This window comes from Rattus norvegicus, chromosome 3 (genome assembly GCF_021556685.1).
Source record: "Rattus norvegicus strain SHRSP/BbbUtx chromosome 3, alternate assembly SHRSP_T2T, whole genome shotgun sequence".
Classification (NCBI taxonomy): Eukaryota; Metazoa; Chordata; class Mammalia; order Rodentia; family Muridae; genus Rattus; species Rattus norvegicus.
In genome coordinates, this window is record NC_141536.1 from 11,140,545 (window position 1) to 11,162,796 (window position 22,252).

Below are 22,252 nucleotides of genomic sequence, written 5' to 3' on the forward strand. Positions count from 1 at the left end.
AGAAGAAGAGAGTGCACCTCTCAGTGCAGGTGACTCTAAGCTGCCACTGGTTGGGTCCAGCATTTCACACAGCCAGCAGAAGCCATTAAACCACAACCACCACTCCCAGAGATGGGACCTTCAGGTCTTTCCAGTGACAAGCTTTCAGGATTGAAAAACCCATCACCAGGCCTTTCCAGTTTGCCTACATGACCATCAAACTTTCTCAGTCAGCTAGACCAGTAGGAAAATATAGAACCAAGTTATTGGTAGTGCACCACCCCGCCTCCCCACCCCGAACCCCACCCCCAAGATGAAAAGGCAGCCAGGGTTCCGTAAGTCTTACAGCTGAGGGTCAGCTAACCTCAAACTTTGTTGCCCCTGCCCTTTGGAGTCTAGATTTAAAAGGGAAAGTTTGCTTCAGGACCTGCCTTATTGTTTGGTCCACTGGGGGTCTCTCATGGTCTTTTTTTCTTCTGTTTTGAATGAGGGCACCCAGCCCCTGGGTTAGGAACAAGAGAAACCAATTTAGCCTTCTAAGTGGATGGGAAGCACAAGCCCACCTCATTGCAGAGGTTGTGGAGCTATTACAGGTGGGACGTGTGGGGCAATTTAGAATATTGTAATTATAAACTTGTAGGGAAGCCTTGTTCTTCATTAATGTAAGATATGAAATCGCCTCTGAGGTACAAGGACAATTACATAGTCAGAATGTGTCTGCGGTTTACACTGCACTGTGTAAATGTGAGCGTGGCTGCTCCAACCTGCCTCCTCCACTCTCACAAAATGAAAAGCACACCACCGCAAGTTGTCCTTTGATAGATTTTTAATATGATTTTAAAGAGTTTTGTTTGGTCTCATTCTTATTCAATGAGATTAATTTAAAGCACTTATCCCCTGGGTTTAAGTCAATCCGTGTAGGATTTGGGCAGGGTTTGTTGCTTGGGGGGTTTTGTTTGCAGGAGGCTATGAGAGACTCCTTTCCCACTTCATTAACCCTGAGTTGGGGACAGTTCCCCCTCACACCCCACCACAGCCAGATCGAGGGATTTACCAACCCGCATTCACATGCAAAAGAACTTGAAAGCCGAGGGGCTCCTTGACTTAATTAGCTGCTGTGCATTTTGCAAAATTAGAATAATACCCCCACCGTCCGAAAAGAGCAGAGTCTGGGTGCGTGGATGCTGGGGGGTGGGGAGGAAACAGTAGCCAAAATGGTTGGGGGCGGGGGTGCTTTCTGAACACGTCCCCTCCCTCCACTGCCCGGTTCTCTCAAGTTGGGCCAGAAATGCTGGGAAGGTGCTCCAGGTTGGAAGTTACCAAACTCCCTAGCATTTCTTCCATCCGCAGGTCAGGGCGCTGCAGGTGGTGCGGGGGAGGGGAAGCACCTGCGCCCACGTCCCGGGAGACAGACCAGTGTCAGGAGATGACCTTGGCCCTTTGAACGTGATCTGGAAGCTGACTCTCCTGAAATCTCCGAGCCAGAGGCGGGTGGTGTGATCCGCCCCTTCCCCCGCTCCTATTTCTCCCAGGACGGGGACAGGGGGAGGATAGAGAGAGAGCAAAGGGTTGCCCGACGTGGCGTCAAGCTCGCGAAGGCCCAAGGGGTCCTACCAGGCATTAGAGACTAGGAGCTGCGGGTAGCCAGAGCGGAGGGCGCCGGGCCGAGGAGGGTGGGGCAACGGGGAGCAGCCTCGGAGTCCATCTGTCTGCCCGGCGCCCGCAGGGCCGGGCACCAGCTGCCGGCGCCCTGGCCTGAGCCAGATGAGTCGGCTCAGTGAGTGCTTCGCGGCCTGCCACGCAGCAGAGGGAGGCCGAGCGTTGGTCTCGCCCGTGACCCCCAAGGCCGTGTGGAAGCGAGACGAATCAGATGGGAAGGCCGAGAGCCTTGGGGTGGAAACGGGAAGGCCCCTGGGAGTCCAGCCGAGGTCTCCTAAACATGACTACAGCACCCAGGAATTGGGGACCGGGATAAGGGGGAGACAAAACTACTTCTTGCGAATGGAAGGATCTGTAGTTCGAGAGATGTCGGAAGTTATTTATGGAGGAAGGGGTGGGGAGGACCTGAGCAGGAGCCAACGGACGGTAGCGCGGACAGGCGCCTGGTCATTTGTAAGAAGTTTATTTCCACATTTAAAAAAAGAGAACCCAAGAGATCTGGCTGTCCTGGGACCTGGGTGGAGCGAGCGGGGCTGGGGGCCAGGACGCGTGGGCAAGCCCTCTCGGCCCCTTCCTGCCCCACCCGGGATGGGGAGGGCACAGGCCACAGACTCACTGATTCACGGACACGGTCACGGGCTCATGGGTCACGAATAAATAACTTCATATACACTTTGCACACTGTATGTACAGCTCCGCTGCTAGCCCGGGGCTCAGGGAGAATAAAAGAAATGGGAGGGAAACTCCGTACAGCGCTCCCACCCTGTCCCGCAGAGGCGCAAGAAGGGTGGGCCCAGGTCTGGGAGACCGGCGTCCCCTACCTGCTGCTGAGGGGACAGGGGACACCTGGGGAAGCCGGCAGGGACCTGGGGGTGGCTGAGAGGTGGGCAGGGGCGCATATGTACATCCGGCGGGTGTGAGTGGTTCCTGGATGGAGCAGCCAAGAGAGGACGCAGGGGAGGGGTAGCCTCAGTGAATTTCTTTCCCACGGGGACACTGGGCTGCGGCGGGGAGCCGGGCAGCCCTGCCCCGGGACGAAGGGAGGGACCCGCGCCCAGGCTGAGCTGTGGGTCCCAGAGCATGGCTTGGGGCAAGCGCGCGCTTCACCGGGGCTGCGCAGCGCGCGGAAGGACGCCGGGCAGCGGGGGCAGCGGTGGGGGCGGCTCGCTGGCGCCCTGGAGTCCGTGGATGAGGATGCGGGGCACCAGAGGTCTCTGGAGGGCAGGTGGTGGCGCACTGGGTCCGCGGTACAGATAGAGTGCGGCGCCGGGGTCCAGGTTGGAAACGAGACTCTGCGGGTAGAAATAAGGCGACGGGAACATTCTCTGGAGCGCCGAATAATTGCCTGCCTCCGCTAGCAGCTCCAGCCCCACAGCGGTCTGTCGCTTCCATTTAGTCCTAGGAACCGAAATCAAGACAGACGAAGGGATCAGGACTAGGACACTCACAGCCCTTGCCCCTTCCTAGCGATTGGCACCGAGAGCCGCAAGATGGCCAACGGGGGACATGCTAACTTGTTAATAAATAATGGAGTATCCATATCAAACGCGCCTGCATCATTCCCTCTTCCACCGGCTTTCCATAAGTTTTGTCCCCATTTTACGGATTAAAAGCTTGAGGTATGAACTAGTTTTCACAAAGGTCTGCAAAGTGGCAAGCAGAGCCCCTGTTCCAAGCACACTTACAAACTCGCATGTTGGGGCTTCCTCTGGATTTGCTTCTCCTAGGAAGGCCCCTAATGAAAGTGGTGGAGCTGCCTACTGGTCGCCTCTGTCCTGCCCCACCCCGTACACTCCCTCCCACCCCCGTGTAGTCCCAGAGGCCCGGAATTGAGGCAAGCATGCTGGGACTGCAAGCAAAGATTTCTCTGAAGGAATGAACACTTTTTCTCCCAGCTTACCCCACACTCAGGCCTCCCAGAGTGTGGGATAGATAGCCAGGAGCCCCTCTGACGCAGAAGTTGAGAGGCCTAGGGCAAGGCAGACGTCAGGAAATCAAACCCAAAGGCTCAGTACCCACCTGTAGTGAGGTTGGGGATGCCTGCCTAGGTCCCAGTGAAGTTGAGGTGGGCTCAGTCACACTAACCCTGTCCCCGCCCCCCTGAATAATTCATCATCATCATAATTGTGTAATTACTGCAACGAGCCTTAATTATTGATGCCTGAAGCAGTAATCGGTATTTATTATTAATGGGGCTGTGTGTTCTGAGGCTTGTTTATGGAAGGCGTCATTCCTGCCTCTGCTATGTATGTGGGAAATGTGTGTCACTATGCTGATTGACGTGTCTGTGTATGTATATTATACCTATCTATTTAAGTCCTGTGAATGTCCAAGAAGGAGAGTAAGAAGCAGGTTCAAGACCAGTGTCTTAATACCAATTTCCCAGTCTCTCTGTCCCAGAGGAGCTGGGGTGAGGCAGAGAGCCCCTTCTTGGCTGTAAATGCTAGGAGGCCCAAGGAAGACAAGCTCTGAGATACAAGCAGTCACCACCGACTCCTACTACGACCATCTCAGAGACCTCTCTGCTTTCTGGGGACTGGGGCCGCCACTCTCCCCTAAGGGCTCGGGCCTTCAATCCAAAGAGCGCAGAAGCCTCAAAGCCTAGCCTAGGGCTGTCCTTGGGGACTTGGGCTGGGATGGAGCGTGGCTTGAAACCCTCCGTGTAGGTCCACCTGTCCTGGATTCCAGCCTGGTGTCCTTTCTGTCCCTCACTGTGGGACTTACCGGCACAGTGAGTGAGTCTTTTCTCACAGCCTCAGAGTCCCTACTTTCTCAGATTGGGAGAGACCCAAGGCTCCTCGGAGCCCGCCCCAAAGCGAAACCTCACCTGCGGTTCTGGTACCAGGTCTTGACCTGCGTGTCGGTGAGGTTCAGAGAGGCGGCCAGCTCCATGCGGTCTTGCACACTCAGGTATTTCTGCCGCTCGAAGCTACGCTCCAGCTGCGCCAGCTGATGGTCGGTGAAGGCGGTGCGTGCTTTGCGTGGCTTTTTCAGGCGCACGGGAGGACTGTCCCGAGAGCTGGAGATTTCGCGGTCGCCCTCCTCCTTCACTGCGGAGACACAGAAAGCATGTCAGGGCTGGGCAGTGCCTGCACCCTCGGGTCCCAGTCGTCAGGGCAGAGACCTCTGGGGTCCCATAATACCCAAACCCGTGGGGACGCTACAGCACGGCCTTCGGTGCCGGGATTCCCTGCCCGCAAAATGATGTGAACTATGAGCGAGGAGAAAATGGTGTAAGAAGTGCACAGGGCCAAGGCCGCTGGCAGCTCCCTGAAAAAATTCAACCCTTTTTCTCCCGCCTCCCCGGGGGTTGGTTGGGGGGTGGGGGATAAAGACTGCCTGGGGCGGACCGGCCGAGCACAGAAATCTGGAGGGTGGGCTCCGTTTGGGTGCAAGGCTGGCGTGAAGAAACAAAACCCTGTTTGCTCCACAGTACCGCATCGCCTCAAAGAGCAGACAATTGTGCCCACGCCTCACCGACCCTGGTTTGGCCAGGAATCTATAGAGATGGGTTCCTAGACCAATTTCGAACTAAGCGGATGGAATGCCGGCATCCGAGAGTGCTCTGAGCTGCAAGAAACACCCATCGTCCCAGGGCTCAAAGAGCTGCGTGCATTACAGAGCTCCCGGCTTCGCTGTGCCCGCTGTGGCTCCCACCCACCCGCGCAACAGCCCTCGGTCGGGCAAATGTCCATCTGTTCCCGGCTCCTGAGGTCCAATGTAGACCAGACAAAGCTACATTATTTCGTTTTCCTCTACTTTCGTTGGGTTTGACTTAACAGAAAACACTTAATTAAACAAGGCTGGCATTCCCCTCTCCATCTCCCAAGGAAAGATTGGAACAGAACAGTCCACTTCTCCCAAAATAACCCTGTAGGCCGGGGCTCCCGCCCACCCTACCCCCTGTTTGCTTTCTTTTCTTTTATGGTGAGTTTCATTGTGCGTGGCATTTGCCGTGACAGGGTTCAGCTGAATGCGAGGTTATTTTTCTCTGTAGGAAACAATAATCCGGTTAATTGAGCCACTGGGGAGGGAGGCTTTTCAGCCGGAAAGGCTGTGCTTTACGGCAGGCAGGGAGGGAGCCTGAAGCCCCAGCACCCAAGCACTTGGTGTCCGGAGTAACTCTGCCTCAGACGGCCTTCCGCTTTCTGCCTCCGCTGGGAGGCTTTTCAGAACCCGGCAGGGACAAAGATGACTTTTCTCCCTCGAAAGCCTAAAACTTTTCCTTATTCAAACCTCAAACTTGTTGTTGCAGAAGTCTTACTTTACCTCCTAATTGTTTGGACTATTTATAACAATCCCTCATTCCGGTGGAGTGGCCAACCGTTTCTTTTCCCGGCTCTGCCTTTACTCCCGCAGTTCAGTCTCGTGTCCAATCTTTCAGACTTTGGCCTCAGAGCTGCACTCCATCTCCGTGGGTCTAGAGCCTGGGGGCCGAAGACCCTGTCTTCGTGGAGTGAAGCCTGGTTTGGTTTCTCCAAGAGCATAGAGCTCCAGCCAGTGTACTGTTGCCACCCACCTTACTTCCGGAGCCCCGTTCCAACTTCAGTAATTACTGTTTAAGAAACCTTTCCCACCAGAAACTTGTGATGAGACTGGCCTGTTCCCCACCCCTGCCTCCAAGGATGAAATGACTCAGAATAGTTTGTGGCTGGATGGTGATGGACTTAAATGCACCTTCGGGCTGGCTCCTGTGTCTGTCTCTCAAACTAGCTTCCTAACTCAGACTTTGCAAGTCACCCCTGTTTGAGAAATGTGCTAGGCATGGCTTTGTGGGCCGCACGTGCGCGCGCGCACACACACACACACACACACACACACACACACACACACACACACACACACATTTACTTCAGAGACTTTTGTTAAGGGCAAAAGCAACAGTCAGTGCCTAGGGGTGGCTGGAACTTCCTACAGCATCCCTGCTCCAAACCTGTTTAAGTGATACGGAGCCTTAGCTGTAGCCATAGCCGACTCTCTCTGTCATCTCCCTCCTCAGATATCACCAGGGACCGGAGAAGAAAATTGATATTCCAATTATCTTAAACGAAATGGAATCGCCCCTCAAAATCCTGCTTAGGGGCAAAACCATAAAAGGAAGTAACAGTTTTACAGCAGGGCGAGACCCAATCGCTCTTTGCCCTAATCATGAAACTAGGTAGATCTGGTTGCAAATTGTAAGGAATAACACGCATGTGCACGCACACACACACCTTTCTCCAAGGTGAGTTCTCTTTGCCTCTCTAAACAGGCCCCTGGGAAGTCGGGGGAGGCACAAGGGCCAAAATTCCCGAACACCTCTTCCTGAGCTCTGTGGTTAAACTAGAGACTTTGTAGAAACGATGGTTCCACAGCCTGATTGAAGGCGACCTAGCCGTTTCTACTAGGGGAAGAAGAGAGAAAGGAGGTCTAGAAGACCCCTGGTGGGCTTCACTTTGGAGTCTGGGTCTACCTTCAAAGGAATTCTTTTTTGAAAGGAAGACTCAAGTGACTCTAACTAAATTTAGTGAAATTTAGCACAAATGACGCTGTCTTTCTAGCAAAGTATTCACCCGAGGAAGAGGCTTGGAGAGTCCGTTGTAATTGTTACAACCCAGGAGCAGTCTCTACCAGGTCCTGCTTTTCTGATGCCTGCTAAGAGAGCTCCATCTGATGCCTCTGACACCCTGGCCTCTGCCACTCAACTTCTCCTGCGAGAGAACTTTGTGCCCCAGGACCCAATAAACATCGAGAGTCAAGGCAGAACCTAAAGGAAAGATACAAAACTAAGGAAACTTTTCCTTCTTTCTTCCCTCCCCTCCTCTTTTTTCCTGTCACAGAGATTCCCAAAGTGAAAGTAGGATTAACTTGACCACTCAGAAATCCCTGGGTCTTGAACACAGCCTGGTGACCACTATTCAACCCACTGAAGACCCAGGTCAGAGAGAGCTGCTGTGTAGGTGTGACATTCTTCCCCATCGCCTCAGAACCTTTTCCAGCCAGCCACTTGGTGGCCTAACTGCCTGTTCCTTGTTCGAGTTGATCTCTTTTTCTTCATGGTTCCCAGGCCTAGACTACACCTGCACCCAAATGGGGAGGTCCACGTTTTCCTCTTATTGGGAAATTCAGATTAAAAGCTAGAAATGTCTTACTGTACTAAGGGCTCTGGTGAGAATTTTCTACCAGGTTCTCACTCCAACAAGGCAGCAGCCTCCAAGCTATGCACTGTTGCAAGGTCTCCTCCCAGGATCCTCAGAAGGGGAGGCTCTTGTCCACCAGCACAGCTGCTGGAAGAGTTGTGGTCCCAGTCAGGAAGTTAGAAAGTTTGTCCACCTGGGGAGGCTTGCTCTCCTCTACACAGTATCCTCCTCAACTTCTCCCAGCCACACACACTGAACTCTTTGTTGCTCCAGGGCCCCAACCTTTGGGGCTGAGAGAGAGGTCTAGACAAAAACTAACTCTCAGCCTGGGCCTGGGAAATACCAGAGATGACTATGTTCCTGTCTCCAAGTGTGTGCTCTCAACTCTTACATACCACTTTTTAGAAATCCCCCAACTCCCAGTTTTCCCCTTGGTTTCTTACCTTTGTACTCAGAGTCCGATGAAGCGCTGCTGACACTTTTGTCCAGCTTGTCTCGAAAGTCCTCCCCGGCCTTGGCCGCAAGGCGGCCCCCAGGCTCAGGGGCTGCAGGCTGCCCACTGCTAGAGTAGGGTGCACAGGCCGCCAGAGGTTTGCAGTCAGCAAGGATGTCCCTGATCAGAAAGGAGGAGGTGACAGTTCGCGACTGGGCTGGGGCTGAAAGCTGCCCCGGCTGCAGGTGGGAGTCCAAACCTGGGCCAGATGCTGCACCAGGCCGCGAGGTACTGGTCTCCAGACAGTCTCTTCCGGGCGAGGCTGGTGAAGAGCAGTCGCTGCTGCTCTCTGAGCGTGGACTCAGCTCCAGGGGTGAACGGCAGTCCCCAAGCAAGGGGTCCCCCTTGGGAAGGGCGGGGCTGCCCGCTCGGTGGGAGAGAATGGAGTCAATCCCAAAGCCATTGGAGCCTTCCATAGCCAAGCTGCGACCTGTCCTCCCCAAAAGCTCCCCACCCACCCCCAACCCCAGCCGCCGCTGCCCCTGCCCCTAGCTGCGGGCTGGCATGGGGAAGGCGGGCAGGGAGCCTGTGGGCACCTTGGATGGAGTTCAGCCTTGGGGGAGCCTGGGAGCTCTGGGCCAACCTCCTCTGCGCATCACATCCAAAAGGGCTCAAAGCGTCTTCTGCAGCACCGCGCCGAGCCGCCGAGCCGAGGGGGTGGGGTGGTGGTGGTGGGAGTGTCAGGGAGGAATGGGAGGAGGGCGCGCCAAGTTGGGAAGAGCCAAAGGGTAGAAGAACGGCCCGAGGGCCCCTTTGGCACTGAAGAAACGCGAGGCTGATGGAATCTGAATAAAGATCGTCTTTTGAAAAAGCAAAATCCAAACGGCACGCTTCCTCCAGGCAAACGGTAGCCCAGGGCAGGGGTCAGCACGGCGGATAGCAGCCGGCCCGGGCCGCGTTACCAGCAGGCAGAACGGAGCGCACCTGGAGGTCTCAGCACCGCGGACAGCGGCCGCGGCCCCAGGATCAAGCAGCCCCACCTGGCCCCAGAGCTCCTGCGTGCACGCTCGGCCCCGCCAGGGCCTGTCAGCACCGTGGACAGCTCCCTGCCGCTCCCACTGCAGCTCTCACCTGTCCTCGGCGCGCGCCTTCGCCGCCAACCCCCCTCCTTCCTTTAAAAAAAAAATAGAACTTGTGTCACTTTTACTTTAGGGCTGGCTTTTTTGTTGTTGTTTCTCTCTCTCTCTTTCTCTCTCTTTTTTTTTTTCGTTGTGTTGTGTTTTTTTTAAAAAGGGGACTCACCCACGTGTCCCCGGAGTGATGACGCTGATTGGTTCGGGCCGATTTTGGGGGTGATGTCACGGCTCTACAATCCGCGGCCCGATTCTTTTTCAGTTTGATTAAAAGAGACACTGAATTAATTACAGCACAGACCTAACTGTTTACCGGCGATTTCCACACAGTTTGCTTTCATTAGGTTGGCGATGACGCCCCTAATGAAGATGATTAGCCAAGGGGGGCAGGGGCCAGTGGGAGGAGGGCCAGCCGGGCTGCGTGGCCTGCAGTTTGGATGTGGGGCCTTGAAAGCCTTCTCCCGATTCTGTTCACAGTTATTCAATCTACTCGACTGAATCGCGATCCTGTCTACGTCCCCTTTCTTCCTCCCAATTTCCTTCCTCATCCCACAAAAATGGCAGCAAAACCCGGTGGAGAAAAGACCTTAGTGTGTAGGGAATTCTTCTCCTAGTACAAGAAAACATTTTAAAAATTTGTTTTCAGAGTGTTTTGCTTGGGTTTCTTCTCTCTCTCTCTCTCTCTCTCTCTCTCTCTCTCTCTCACACACACACACACACACACACACACACACAACCATGTAGGACATGGCAATTCTCTCCTGGTCCACTGGGCCAGCAGAAGGTTAGGCCTGTTGTCTTTCGAGAAGAGACCCGAGCGCTGCCTAATTCGGAGGCGAGAGCTGAGCCATGGGAAAGATCAAGTCCGGAAGCTTAAGGGGACCCACGAATAAGACTGGCCCGAGGGAGGAGACACAAGAAACAAGGCAGTGACCTCTTCATCCTCAGCCAGTGGCCTCCTTGGGGGGCATGTTCTGAGAAGCTAGTGGTTTTTGGATATGTGTGTGTGTGTGTGTGTGTGTGTGTGTGTGTGTGTGTGATATGTACCTCTAGATAGGACAATGCAAGTTCTGAGCTAGTACGAGGCTGTCTAAGGCCAGCCGTGGCTAGCCTGGATGCTACTTTCAAGGCAGTGCTGAAAATGAAGATAAGGCTTTTTCCCCTTCGCCCTCCGAACCGCGCTCTAGTTCCGCTCCTTTGTGGAGTCAGCCACTGCTAGAGCAGGGGCCCGGGTCTCCAGAGTAGCTGCAACGGATCAGGGGCCTGGATGGTGGACTGTGCTCTGGTCTGCGAGAGAGCAGAGTTGCGCACAAGGGCATCAGGGGCCCCGCGGCTCACGGGGAGCCCAGCCTTTCCCCTTCGGCCCTTCTCTACCCCTTGTTCTGGGCCCCTGGGAAACTATCCGTGGCCCGCGTCCAGCTCCGCGTCCGAGGCCGCGGTAAAATCGTTAAGCGCCGCAGCCTGCAAACGCGATCTCGGGCCGGGAGTGGCCCCTCGCAGCGCGCAGAACGGAAACTTTGTCTTCTCCCGGGCTGGGCCAGCGGTGGCCTCGCGCCCGGCTCCCCGCGCACTCCCTCTGCTCTGACCGGCAGATTGGAAGCGGCCCCGCCGCCGGCCGGGCTGGGAGCGAGGGCCCGCTGCTCCCGGGGGACTGCGGGTCGAGCTCGACTGCAAGCTGTCGGGGAGGCGGGGGGGGGGGGGGCCCGGCCGGAGCTCGGCGGCCCCTGCGCTGGGGGCCTCCCGCTGGGCCTTGCCTGTCTTTCTTTTCAGTTTGGTGGATGGGGATGCGAGTCATAAATCACCGTGAGCGGGTGTCTCTGGCCTTCCCTTGCCAGCCTCCAACTTGGGCTTCTCTGCTGCTGCAGACGGGTCCCTATCCGGTCGCCCACATCTCAGCTGCTTCTCATCTCATGAGGACCCTCATTTTTCGTAGCACCCTAAGTTCACATGAGTCGCAGATACCTCACTTTTTCCGGGCTTGTCTGCATTATTGTCCCGGCCCTGGCAAAGAGCTGCGGTTTCTGTAGATGTCTCCAGCCTCCTCTACCTCAAGGGTTCCTAGCAGCTCCTGCCCGGGCCAGCTTTCTTAGTCTTGGGCAGAGATCTCAGACCCAGCAAAAGTCTCATAGATCAGAGTCTGAGAAAGCAGAGAAAGTTCGATCCTTCTCAGAGCAGGGGGAAAAAATAAACCAGGCAAGGACCCAACCTCTTGCGGCGCGAGCTGGCTTCTCCATGCTTGGAGGCCCACGAGCATTTAACAGCTGGTTAATATAACAACATTAGTACTGAATTATTGTACTCTATAGCAATACAAAACATGCTACGTGGCTTGTTTCGATTGAGATTTGGGGTCTAGCTCTCTCTCATGTGCTTGCCTTTTTCCCCCCAACCTAGGGCATTGACCAGAGAGGTACTCCTCCCATACTCTGCGTCTCAGCCAGTCTGAAGCAGGTCCCGGGTGAGTGTGTGGGCTCAACTGGCCTTGTGTTTGTCTGGGAAGGAAATACGAGGGGAAATTTTTACCAAGTGGTCCAGAGAGCCTGGATCCAACCCACTCTTCAACGAGAAAGCCTGGTTGGCAGGCAGGGGTGTCAGGTCGATGGGGTCCTAAGAGGTCCAGTTGGAGCCTCTGTAAGTTCCTAGCCTCTCTGAGCACCTCTTCCATTTACATAGTAGTACACAGTAGGAGGTCCTCTCCTGAAGATTTGGGGGCTTCAAAGGAAAGAGTGAGTTGAGCATTCCTATGACTCCAGTCAATGTCACTGCAGGACCCAGGGCTGTCATTTCAGCATTGAAAGCCCCTCTTTCTGGCTTCACACTCAGGACCCAGGTCTTTTTCCCACCTTTCCACTTCCTTTAACAATTCCTTGCTTCAGACCCCAGTTCCTATTTGCTTCCTGTTCGTGTGCGAGAGAGATTGCCTCTCATAGATCCAGATCCCCAGCAAAACCCAAAACCACCCTACCAGAAAGGTGTGGCCAGGGCGGCAGGTGTGACGACAAGTCTTCAGAAGCTCTAGCTCCTGCTTGCTTTGAACTTGTCGCTCCTGCTAGGGGCTCAAGTTTCCTTTACTATAAAGGCACACACAGAGCTCTGTCCTAAGACATGAGGGTAGGAGGGTCCTGTGGGTAGAGCAAAGCAGCCTGCCTGAAGAATGCATAACCTTCTCCATCAAGGGCCATAGACTCAGACTTGCCTTTGAGTCAAGGCTAGACCTGGATGCTTCATTTGCCCAGTTCCACACCCCCCCAGCTCCCCCCCCCCGACTCTTTCCCTAGCACCACATTCAGCCTGGGATTGGACACAGCCTGGGCTTGTTTCTGCTCCTTCTGCTTTCCGGGCTCTATAGGCTGAGCCATACAGAGAAGTCTCAGTGTCTTTCCAGAATGCCTTCAAGTTCTGTGCTAATATATACAGAGGGCCATCCTTTAAGCTTTGGGTCACTAAAAAACAGAGCCAGGTGACTCTGAATATTCATCCACTCAAGAACCAGACAGAGGGACTGAATCTTAGCCTGGGACCTAATAACCTCAGCCCATCTTCATTTATCCAGCCTGGGTTTTTTAAAAACATGATTTCACTTTAAATATTGTCTTGGTTGCTGGGTTATATTGGGATTCCCTTAAACTTTGTACCTGCCTCTCTCGAGGCTCTGTTCTAGGAGGACCCTAAGAAACATCACCTTTCACAAAACGGCAGGTTGCTTTCTGACCTTGTTTGTTTGTTTTTCTAACTTTCATTTTCTTTTGTCTTTCCATCTATAAAATGAGGCTCTAGATGCCTACTTTCTGCGGTTCTTCGAAGCATCTCTGCATTTGGTTCTGATCCTGGAGAATAGCTGTACTGTGCCATCCAGACTACCAGAACTAATAATAAAAAGAATTGTCCCTGCCTGCAGACTAGAGCCCCAGGCTAGGCTCCCCAGTCCCAGGAGGCATCAGTTACTCCTTTGCTCAGGACCTTCCTACCAAGGCAGTTCTTAGGGTGGACAACTGGGGGTGCAGTTTAGGCCTCGGGGCATCTCTGTGCTCTCAGGCAGATGGGTCCAAAAGGCCCTGGACAAACAGCAGCCTTGAGGCCAGGCTGTTCCCAATTCTTTATGCTTGTTTAGGCCAAAGCCCTGGGGAGCCCCTGAAACCAGAAGGAGAAGCCTTCTTGACTTTTCTTCCTCCCTCCCTTTCATAAAATCTTTGCTTCATGACAGATGCCAGCAAGTCTTAGGGTGTCACCCAGGGACCCAATCTTGCATGTTTGTCTAAATCCCCGTCATAACACAGTTGGTAGTGAATGTGTAGTAGTGAATTTGCCTAATATGTGTGAGGCCCGGGGTTCAAATCCTCGCACGCACACACGCACGCACGCACGCACGCACTCGTGTTTTGTAGATTTCCCACCCATAGATTCAAGTTTGTCATTTCCCTGCATATAACAGAAGGAACATGCATCAAGTCAGCCTAGGGCTGGGGACTTAGCTCAGTGGCTCGTTGTCCCTCATGGGCAAGACTCTGGGTGAGGTTTCAGGGGGAGCCAGCTGAGGTTTTCAGTTTTTGGTCCCCCCCCACGTGTTTTCTTTTCCCTTAATGATTAGCCCAAACATCAAAGACTTTCCCCCAGGGAAGGTAATGAAGAAAGGAAATTGGTCCACAACGATAAGGATAAGAGAAACGGCTAGGCTGAAGACAGAGAGCAGTGTGGCCACAGTGCAGGCCTACCTCAGCACCAGAGCAGGGGGCTGCTTGCTCCGCACCCCTCGGAGCCAGCACTAGCTGGGGTGCTAGAATGAGCAGAGGAAGAATGCTAGGCCAGGACTGGGTAGAAAGGGACATGCCTGTTGTCCCAGTACATGGGGGCAGAGGACAGCAAACTTAGAGCCATCAGCCTGGCTGCTACCTCTGCCTCCCAAGTGCTGGGATTAAAGGTGTGGCATGTTCAACTTTCAAGTTGGGTGTCTTTAAAAATGTCTTTAAAAAAAGACTCTGGACCTCACCCAGAGTTTGCCCATGAGGGACATACAATGTGCCACTGAGCTAAGTCCCCAGCCCTAGGTTGACTTGATTCATGTTCCTTCCGTTTGACACTCGGGATTGAACTCAGGATCCCGAGTTCGAATGTCAGGTCAGGCAAGTGCTTTACCACTGAGCTATACCCCTAACTTGGAAAAAGAGCAAGGCTTCTCTGGACCCAGGGTCCCCTCTGGAAACTGGAATTGGGGCTATGAAATGTCTCAGGCAAGTGGCACAGGCCCTGATGATAACCCTGCTTTCAGACAATCCTTTGCTAAAGAAGTTATATTTCAGAAGCCACTTCCTTCCTTCTGGACAAGAATGTTACTGTCTGGGTGATGAGGCTGCAGTTCAGTTCTATAGAGCACTTGCCTAGCAGGCGCAAAGCCCTGGGTTCCATCCCCAGCACCAGGTAAAACTGGGCATGGTGATACATGTCTGTAATCCCAGTACTCGAGGTGGAGGCAGGCAAATCAGGAATTCAGTTACTTACTCTTGGTAAAATAGAACAGTCAAGGCCAGCTTGAGCTTCATGGGACCTCGTCTCAAGGAAGAAAATATTCTTAAGTTATTCCAGCGGGCAGGAGTATGAATGATGCTAGTTTGGATTTAGGAATTATACTGTAGGCAGAAGGGGCTCAGCCCAAGAGGAGATGGGACCCTGCCGTGCTCGAGGTCTCTTCTGGACTTGCTGCTTGAGTGGCACTCCAACTCCCACAGCTTCCCTGGAAGGTTCCAGGCCATTTCTTTGAACTCTTCATTCTTTGTAAGCCCTTCCTTCAGGGGCTCCATTTCAACCCTCCTAGACCACAGGCCCGTACATGCTGTCCCTTCCTGCCGGACGCATATCTGCTTGGCACCACCTGCCCCCACCTCAGGAGGCAAATCAGGAAAATCGTAAGCAGTCTAGAGTGCATCCAGACTTCAGGCCTTCCTGAGGCTCCCGAGGCAGTGTGTACTCACCAGGGCCACCAACTGGGAGGAAGAATGCTCCTGAATTCTAACTGGTGATGCTAAGGGATGGCCAAAACAGGGGCTCCAGGTGTACCTTCAGGACACCTGTACTCACCCAGCACTACTGGGGGGACCGGGGATGGGATGCCAAGTTCTCCCCATTTGTGTACATCCCTAGTTGAGAAGTCATTTTAGGGGCAGGTTCTGAAATGATACATGGTCTACCCTTACTCAGTTCTATTCCTCTGTGTGTGTGTGCGCGTGTGTGTGTGTGTGTGAGTGTGAGTGTGTGTATGTGTGAGTGTGTGAGTATGTGTGTGAGTGTGTGTGTATGTGTGAGTGTGTGCATGTGGGGGGGGTGAGTGTGTGTGAGTATGTGTGTGAGTGTGTGAGTGTGTGTGAGGAGGAATCAGGTCAGAGATTAACCTCAGACGATGTTCCTCCGGAGCCATCCACCTTACCTTCTGAGATGGAGTATTTCACTGGACCGGTGAGAGCCGGCCAAGTAGGTAGGTATCTGACCTGCAAGCTCCAGGGGTACACCTGGATTCATGCCCCAACACTGGGATTACAAGATGGCAGGCACATTGGCTCCGTGTGCTGGCACACACACCTTAATCCGAGCACTTAGGGGGTGAAGGCAGTCAGATCTCTGAGTTGAGGCCACCCCGGTCTACATATCAAGTTCTAGGACAGAGCTACATAGTGAGACACTGTCGAGGAGGAGGAGGGGGAAGGAGAAGGAGGATTGGGAAGAGGAGGAGGCAAGTCTTTATTCTTGTAAGGCAAACAAGTTTTGACTATACCATCTCCCTAGCCCTGGGTTCTAGCGTCTTCGGAACACACATTTGCCGCCTGTGAAATTGTCGAGGACTGTGGTAGAGGGAGGTTCATGAAGTTAACAAAATGAATCCCCAGTCAGTGTAGGCTGTAGCCTTCAGGGCTTCTCCATCCTAGATTTACCGACGGCTGCACCCAAACCACAAGCCAGGCTGGAGTGGGGGCAGGGCTTTGGCTGAAGTGACAGAACACCTGAAGCAGTAAAATCAGATCAGACCCAGTTGTGGGGCTCGAATAATTGATGAGCTTAGAAGAATCAAGAGGCAGGGCCAGGGAATCTCCACGGTCTGCCGCTGGCTCTCCAGAGCGTGGCGCTGTAGGACAAGGAGCTGAGGATCTCACTGAGCTCAGCGATCTGGCCGTGATCTTGATCATGACCCCCTGTGGGGTCAGCACCCAGGCATTTGTCACAGGCACCACAACTGGCACAGGACAAACAATCGCTGAACAAGGAAGACACTTGAGTGTGTGTGCGGGATGAGTCCAACCACTGCCTCAGCCAGGTACTGGCGACTGCCTGGGACTGCCAGCTACTCTCAATTCCAGAGAAAGACCAACCCCATTCTTGGTAGTTCAAAGCCTAGGTTTTTGGGGGTTTTGGGGGGGGGTAATTTGGAAAATTCTCTGGCTCTCTATATAGCTAATCTTCTTGCTAAAAGATGGCTCAATCCCAAATATCTTTTCCTTGCCCTATTAGTCCCTTTGAAGGTGGGACTAGCATCTCTCTCACTCCAGTGTGGTTTAGGGCAAGTGTGTGAAGTTTATCACATGGCCGCTCTTTGAGGTCTTTAAGGTCCTGCCGACTCAGCTATGACGGATCAGGATGCTGCCCCACGTCCAGGCTGAGGTTAAGACACTTGATCCAGATCATGCCAGCCCCATGCTCTCTGCCACAGTGACCTGATTTGCTAGCTCTGTGGCCGAAGCCCCTCTCTGGCTCATCTCTGCATCAATACCAGGCTCAGGGACTCAGGATGGCTTTAGCCAAATGAGTCAGGAGACTTGTCTCCCTCTGGGAATGAGAGCAGGGTTCAAGTCCACAGGTAATGTAGGGTACATCACAGCCTCACGGGTTTCCAAGGGGGTCAGTGTGTGGCTGCTAATGGGCTGTAGCATAGGTGTGTGTGGTGTGCGTGTGTTGCATATGAATATGTGTGTGCATGTACATGTACTGTTTATATGTGTGTATAGGTGTGTGTGGGGTGCCTATTCAGATTGGTGCTGCAGCAACCATCCAGGCTCAGGGGATCTCCAATCAGTGGGTACTATGCAGCCCTGAAAACCTAGCAGGTACCCAGCCCATGACCCCTGGGATTTGGCTCTGAGGTCTGAGATCCCTGATGGTAGAGATAGGGTCCCTCTGGAGGGAAGACAGACAGCAAGGCAGCGAAGAAACTGGAGTGAGGTCATGCGCTGCAGAGAATCCAGACAGGCTGGTGTGAATTTACCTGGGGCTGTCGGAGGAGGGACTCAGGTAAGATCTGAAAGACAAGGACGAGTCAGGTGACAGTGTGGACCTCCAGTGCAGCAGGCAGAGAAGAAAACAGACTTTAAGCCTGAGGCACAAGTGAGCATCCCTAGAGGGGAATAAGAAGGGCAGGAGGTGGTAGGTGACTCAGGGCTCAGGTAGGAAATGACTCCATGCTGGGCCTAGGGACCTCATCTGCTGGACCCGGGCCTCTTCCTTCAGAAGCCACAGACTTTGAAAGCCTGCTCTAGAGCAAGGCTTGTAAGGAGCTGGGAAGTGGCAGGTGGGCATGTGGCGTATGCGTGTGTGTGGGGGGGAGGGGGGATTGGGACGAAACTTAGATGCACGGAACAGAGTGAGAAAGAGAGAAAGTCGGGCTGCTGGGCTCTGCTTTGCAGACAGCATCCACAGGATCCTGGTGAATCACATTTACCTATTTTTCTTTCCTTCCTTTCCTTCCCTTTTCTTTTTGCTTTTCTTTTCTGTTTTGTTTCTGTTTTTCTGTTTTGAGGCAGGGCTTCACTATATATCCCTGGCTGTCCTGGAAATCACTCTGTTGACCAGGCTGGACTCAAACTCACAGAGATCCTCTTGCCTGTGCCACCTAAGTGCCGGGATTAAAGCTGTGCACCTCTATGCCTACATTTTCTAAGACCCTGTCCCACACAGCCCAAGGTTACTATGTTACATAGGCCCTCATGCCTCTGTCTAAGAGCTGGGGTTATAGGTGTGAATGCCTCTGTATGGGGTTTATGCCCTGCTGGGAATGGAACTGGGGCTTTGTGCGTGCCAGGCATGCGCTCTACCAAGTGGACTACACCCTCAGAGTCTTGTGGTGGGTTAGATGTGACAGATAAAGTGACCTGAGCAAGGGAAGGTTTGAGCTTTAGCAGTTGAGTGCATGGCGTCACTTATGATCTGGGAAGACTAAGGAGGAGGCAAGTTTGGGGGAAACAATTCTGTATATGTGGGGTTGATTAGAAAGAAAGAAATGTCAGACTCCCTACCCAGGTATCAGTCAGGCAAGGACACAGGCGAGCCCTGAGAACCTCAAGTTGCCTGGGGCTCTGTGGGATTTGAATAGGAATGGCCCCCATATACTCAGATATTTGAATGCTTGGTCATTAGAGAGTGGCACTGTTGGACAAGGATTAAGAGTTGTGGCCTTTTTAGAGGAAGTGTGTCACTAGGGGTGGGCTTTGGGGACTCAAGGGCTCAAGTCAGGCCCAGGGGCTCTCTTCCTGCTGCCTATGGATCCAGGTGTAGACGTCTCAGCTCCTTCTCCAGCACCGTGTCTGCCTGCACACTGCCATGCTTCCTGCCATGATGGTAATGGACTGACTCTCCGAAAGTGTAAACCAGCCCCAACGAAATGCTGTCCTTTGTAAGTGTTGCTGCAGTCATGGTGTCTGTTCATGGCAACAGTACAGTGACTAAGGCAAGCTTTGAGAGTCTGGAAACTGGCCTGAAGAAGGGTTCTGTGGCCATGATTTCGAGGTTGGCATACCTCGAAAGGCTCTGCACAGCAACATCCATAACTCCCCTCGGTTCATTCCTTTTACAGTGTGCTTTCAAATAAAGACGCAAGGAGAAGAGGGCAAGTCATCTTTTTATATTTAAAATAAATCCCTTTGTAATTTGTGGAGAGAAGCCAAAGACACCAGAGAAAGGTATGAATCAAGAGATAGCCCACGGCTGCCACCTGCCCACCACAAGGCATTCTCCTTTGGAAGAGTGAACCACATCCAGATAGTCTTAAGAAGTCCAGGCGGGTCTGTCTGATTGACAGGGCCACAGCACTGAGGGCGGGGCCTACCTCTGAGTAATGAACCGCGGGTTCTTCCTACTGTCAGGGGTCCCAGAGAGAGACTCCTGCTGTGTTGAGACCCCAGCCGTGCCCAGAAGGGCAATTAAAACTCGTGTTTGGAATAAGAAATGAGTGCTTCCAACGCCTACTGGCGCTACGCCTTGTGGAAGTGCACAGGCATAGGCAGTGAAGCTGACTCTTAGCCTGGATATTTTTTTTTTAAAGAACTGCCTTGTATTTTTGGTTTATCTTGTAAAGTAAGACTTGCAAAGAGGCAGAGTGGGTCTCCTGAAGGAGGAGGGGGTAAAATAGAAAGAGAAAGGGAAGAAGAGAGGAAGGGGTGAGGAGAAGGGGAAAAGAATTTTGAGGAGGATGGTGGTTTCTAGGCAAAGGGAAACTAGAGGAAAGACAGGACTGGTGTTGTGTAACAAAAGGGTGTGTGTGGGTCGGGGTTCTTATAAAGAAAATAAGCAACCTAAGACTTGAATCTGAGGTCCCTGTGGCAAAGGGTTGTGTCAAAGTGTAGGACTGTCGTCCTGGGGTCTGGGGGAGAAAACTGAGCTCTTTGGGGATTTTTTTCCCAGCGCATCTAGGAGGCTCCCCCTGTGGGGAGGCTAGGGGTGGGTGTAGTTGCCCATTCGTAGGGTGCCCTGGCGTACAGCATGCTCTTCCTTGTGGGCTTTGAGAGCCCTCTGGCGAGCGGCATCCGTAGGGAACGTATCAAGATGGGAAACCGCCTGTGGACAGAGGGAAAGGACAGATGACTGAGGCGCAGTCAGCTGAGGCTTGTCCTGACTCCCCTCCCTCCGCAAGCCTCAACCCTAGAGGAGTAATGGAAGCAGCTGTGAGTGGAGCAGGCAGGAAGGTACCAGCTCTGTCTCCAGCCTGGAGGAGCCAGGGCAAAGGCAGCAGGGGCAGTGACCACCATAGGTTCTTTTCAGCTTATTGCTGAGGAAGATTTATGTCTAACAGACATCACCCAGCAGTGACTGCAGTTGACACTCAGTCGGAGCTGGTAACCTTCACGTGGCAAATTTCTACTATTAAATTCCCCAAAGATGGCTCAGGGAGTAAAGATGTTTGCTGCCAAACCTGAGTGTGTGAGCTCATACACACACGTGCGCACGCACATACACATAGACACAGATACACACACACACACACACACACAGAGACAGACAGAGAGAGAGAGAGAGAGAGAGAGAGAGAGAGAGAACATTTTCTCCCAAGAGGACAATCTAATTTCTCCTCTCCTGTGAGGACATGACTCTCAGGTCAGGGACACGGTGCCTTACAATGCAGGAACATGGCAAACAGAAGGCATGGGGAGTGCCGGGCACCTGGCTCAGTGCTGGCCCTACCATGTGAGATGCCCTGGATTCCATTCGTGGCACCAAATGAAAAAAGAACTTCAATCCCAGTACTTGAGATGCAGAGGCCGAAAAATCAGAAATTCAAGGTCACCCACAGTAAGTTTAAAGCCAGCCTGGCTACTACATGAGAGCCAGTCTCAAAGTAAACCAAAATAAAAAGTGGGAAGAAGGAGACGAACTGAAGAAGTGACAACTTCTGCAGTTTGGGACACTGGTGGGTGGCTCAGGGAGAGGCGCTGGCTTGTGTGAGACCCTGGGTTTGTCCCCAGCCAGGAAAAGTATAAATTTTTAGAGAGGGTTGGGGTGAGCTGCTGAGACAGCTCATCAGGTAGAAGCATCGGCTGCTCTTGCAGGGACCCGAGTTCAGTTCCCAGCTCCCACATGTCAGCTCACAAGCATCGGTAACTCCAGCCTCAGGGGACCCTTCTGGCCTTCGTGGATACCTGGCACAGACACGGTACACAGACAGGTGCCACACTCATACATATACAAATACAACTTTAAGATCTAAAGCTAAGAACAAGCAAGCCTCAGTTGCTCAGCTTGTTCCGTCCCCTCTCCAGAAATAGTGGCAAGTGGAGAACCTGTCTGTTCTGCTGCTGTCCCTGGACTGGCCCGTTCCAGAGGCTGGGAGACCCCGTGCATCGTGCAAAATCCCCCACAAAGCGTTTCTCTTTGGAATACCATGAGGGCAGGAAGATGTAGGCTCTAGCTGACCACTGATATTTCAGTCAGTTCTCTCCCTGTCTTATTCAATCACGCCTGTTGAACACAGCTCTGCGTCAGACAGGGACGTAATGTAAGCCAGGGAGACCCACCCTTCTGGAGAGCAAATGTCGCCCAACAACTTCCAGGGCACTTCTTTTTTTTCTTTTCTTTTTTCGGAGCTGGGGACTGAACCCAGGGCCTTGCGTTTGCTAGGCAAGCGCTCTACCACTGAGCTAAATCCCCAACCCCCAGAGTACTTCTTTACAGTCAGGAAAGGTAGGTGTGTTCGACGACAGCCTGAACCCAAGGCTTGGGGGGTCCAGAGGAAAGGGCTGGAGAAGAGAAGAGAGGGCACGCCTGCTGACCCCCACTCAGTTATAGCTTATGTTCAAGACGAGATGGAGTGGCTGAAGTCGAGGACCGACAGACAGTTTTGTATTGTCAGGAGCACCGGTGGCTTCAGGATAAGGCAGGGCCTCAGACATGAAGTCCTCATCAAGAACCCAGGCCAGTGTCAGCCTTGTAGGTGTGTGTCTGGGTTAGCAGCCTCTGTACGTGTGCACACGTATGTGACATATTCTGCTAGCCCTAGTGCTTGCAGAACCCAAAAGAGTTTGTCGGATCCCCTGGATCTGGAGTTACAGGTGGTTGTGTGTCGCCGAGAACTGAACTTGGGTCCTCTCAAAGAACAGCAAGCTCTCTCAGCTGCCAAGGCATCTCTCGAGCCTCTTATTTTTTGTGACAAGGATTTCCACTGAACCTGGAGCTCACAAAAT

At 53.1% G+C, this 22,252-nt stretch overlaps 2 protein-coding genes across 5 annotated transcripts in view; both read right to left on the reverse strand.

Annotated features, from left to right (window-relative positions):
• Positions 1-787: 787 nt before the first annotated feature.
• On the reverse strand, positions 788-9,576 carry Barhl1 (BarH-like homeobox 1). Of its 3 annotated transcripts, none has more exons than XM_087646777.1 (5): positions 9,493-9,576; positions 8,450-9,362; positions 8,201-8,370; positions 4,466-4,688; positions 788-3,036 (listed from the first exon to the last, which is right to left on the reverse strand). In XM_087646777.1, the coding sequence occupies exons 4-5, from the start codon at positions 4,528-4,530 to the stop codon at positions 2,742-2,744; spliced, it is 360 nt and encodes a 119-aa protein (XP_087502903.1). In that variant the 5' UTR covers positions 4,531-4,688; positions 8,201-8,370; positions 8,450-9,362; positions 9,493-9,576; the 3' UTR covers positions 788-2,741.
• Positions 9,577-19,185: 9,609 nt separating this feature from the next.
• The window catches only part of Cfap77 (cilia and flagella associated protein 77), a 122,739-nt gene continuing 119,672 nt past the window's right edge, over positions 19,186-22,252 (reverse strand). For both annotated transcript variants that reach the window (NM_001127563.1, XM_087653769.1), the window contains 1 exon segment: positions 19,186-20,132. In NM_001127563.1, coding sequence (NP_001121035.1) covers positions 20,010-20,132 — 123 coding nt within the window. In that variant the 3' untranslated portion in view covers positions 19,186-20,009.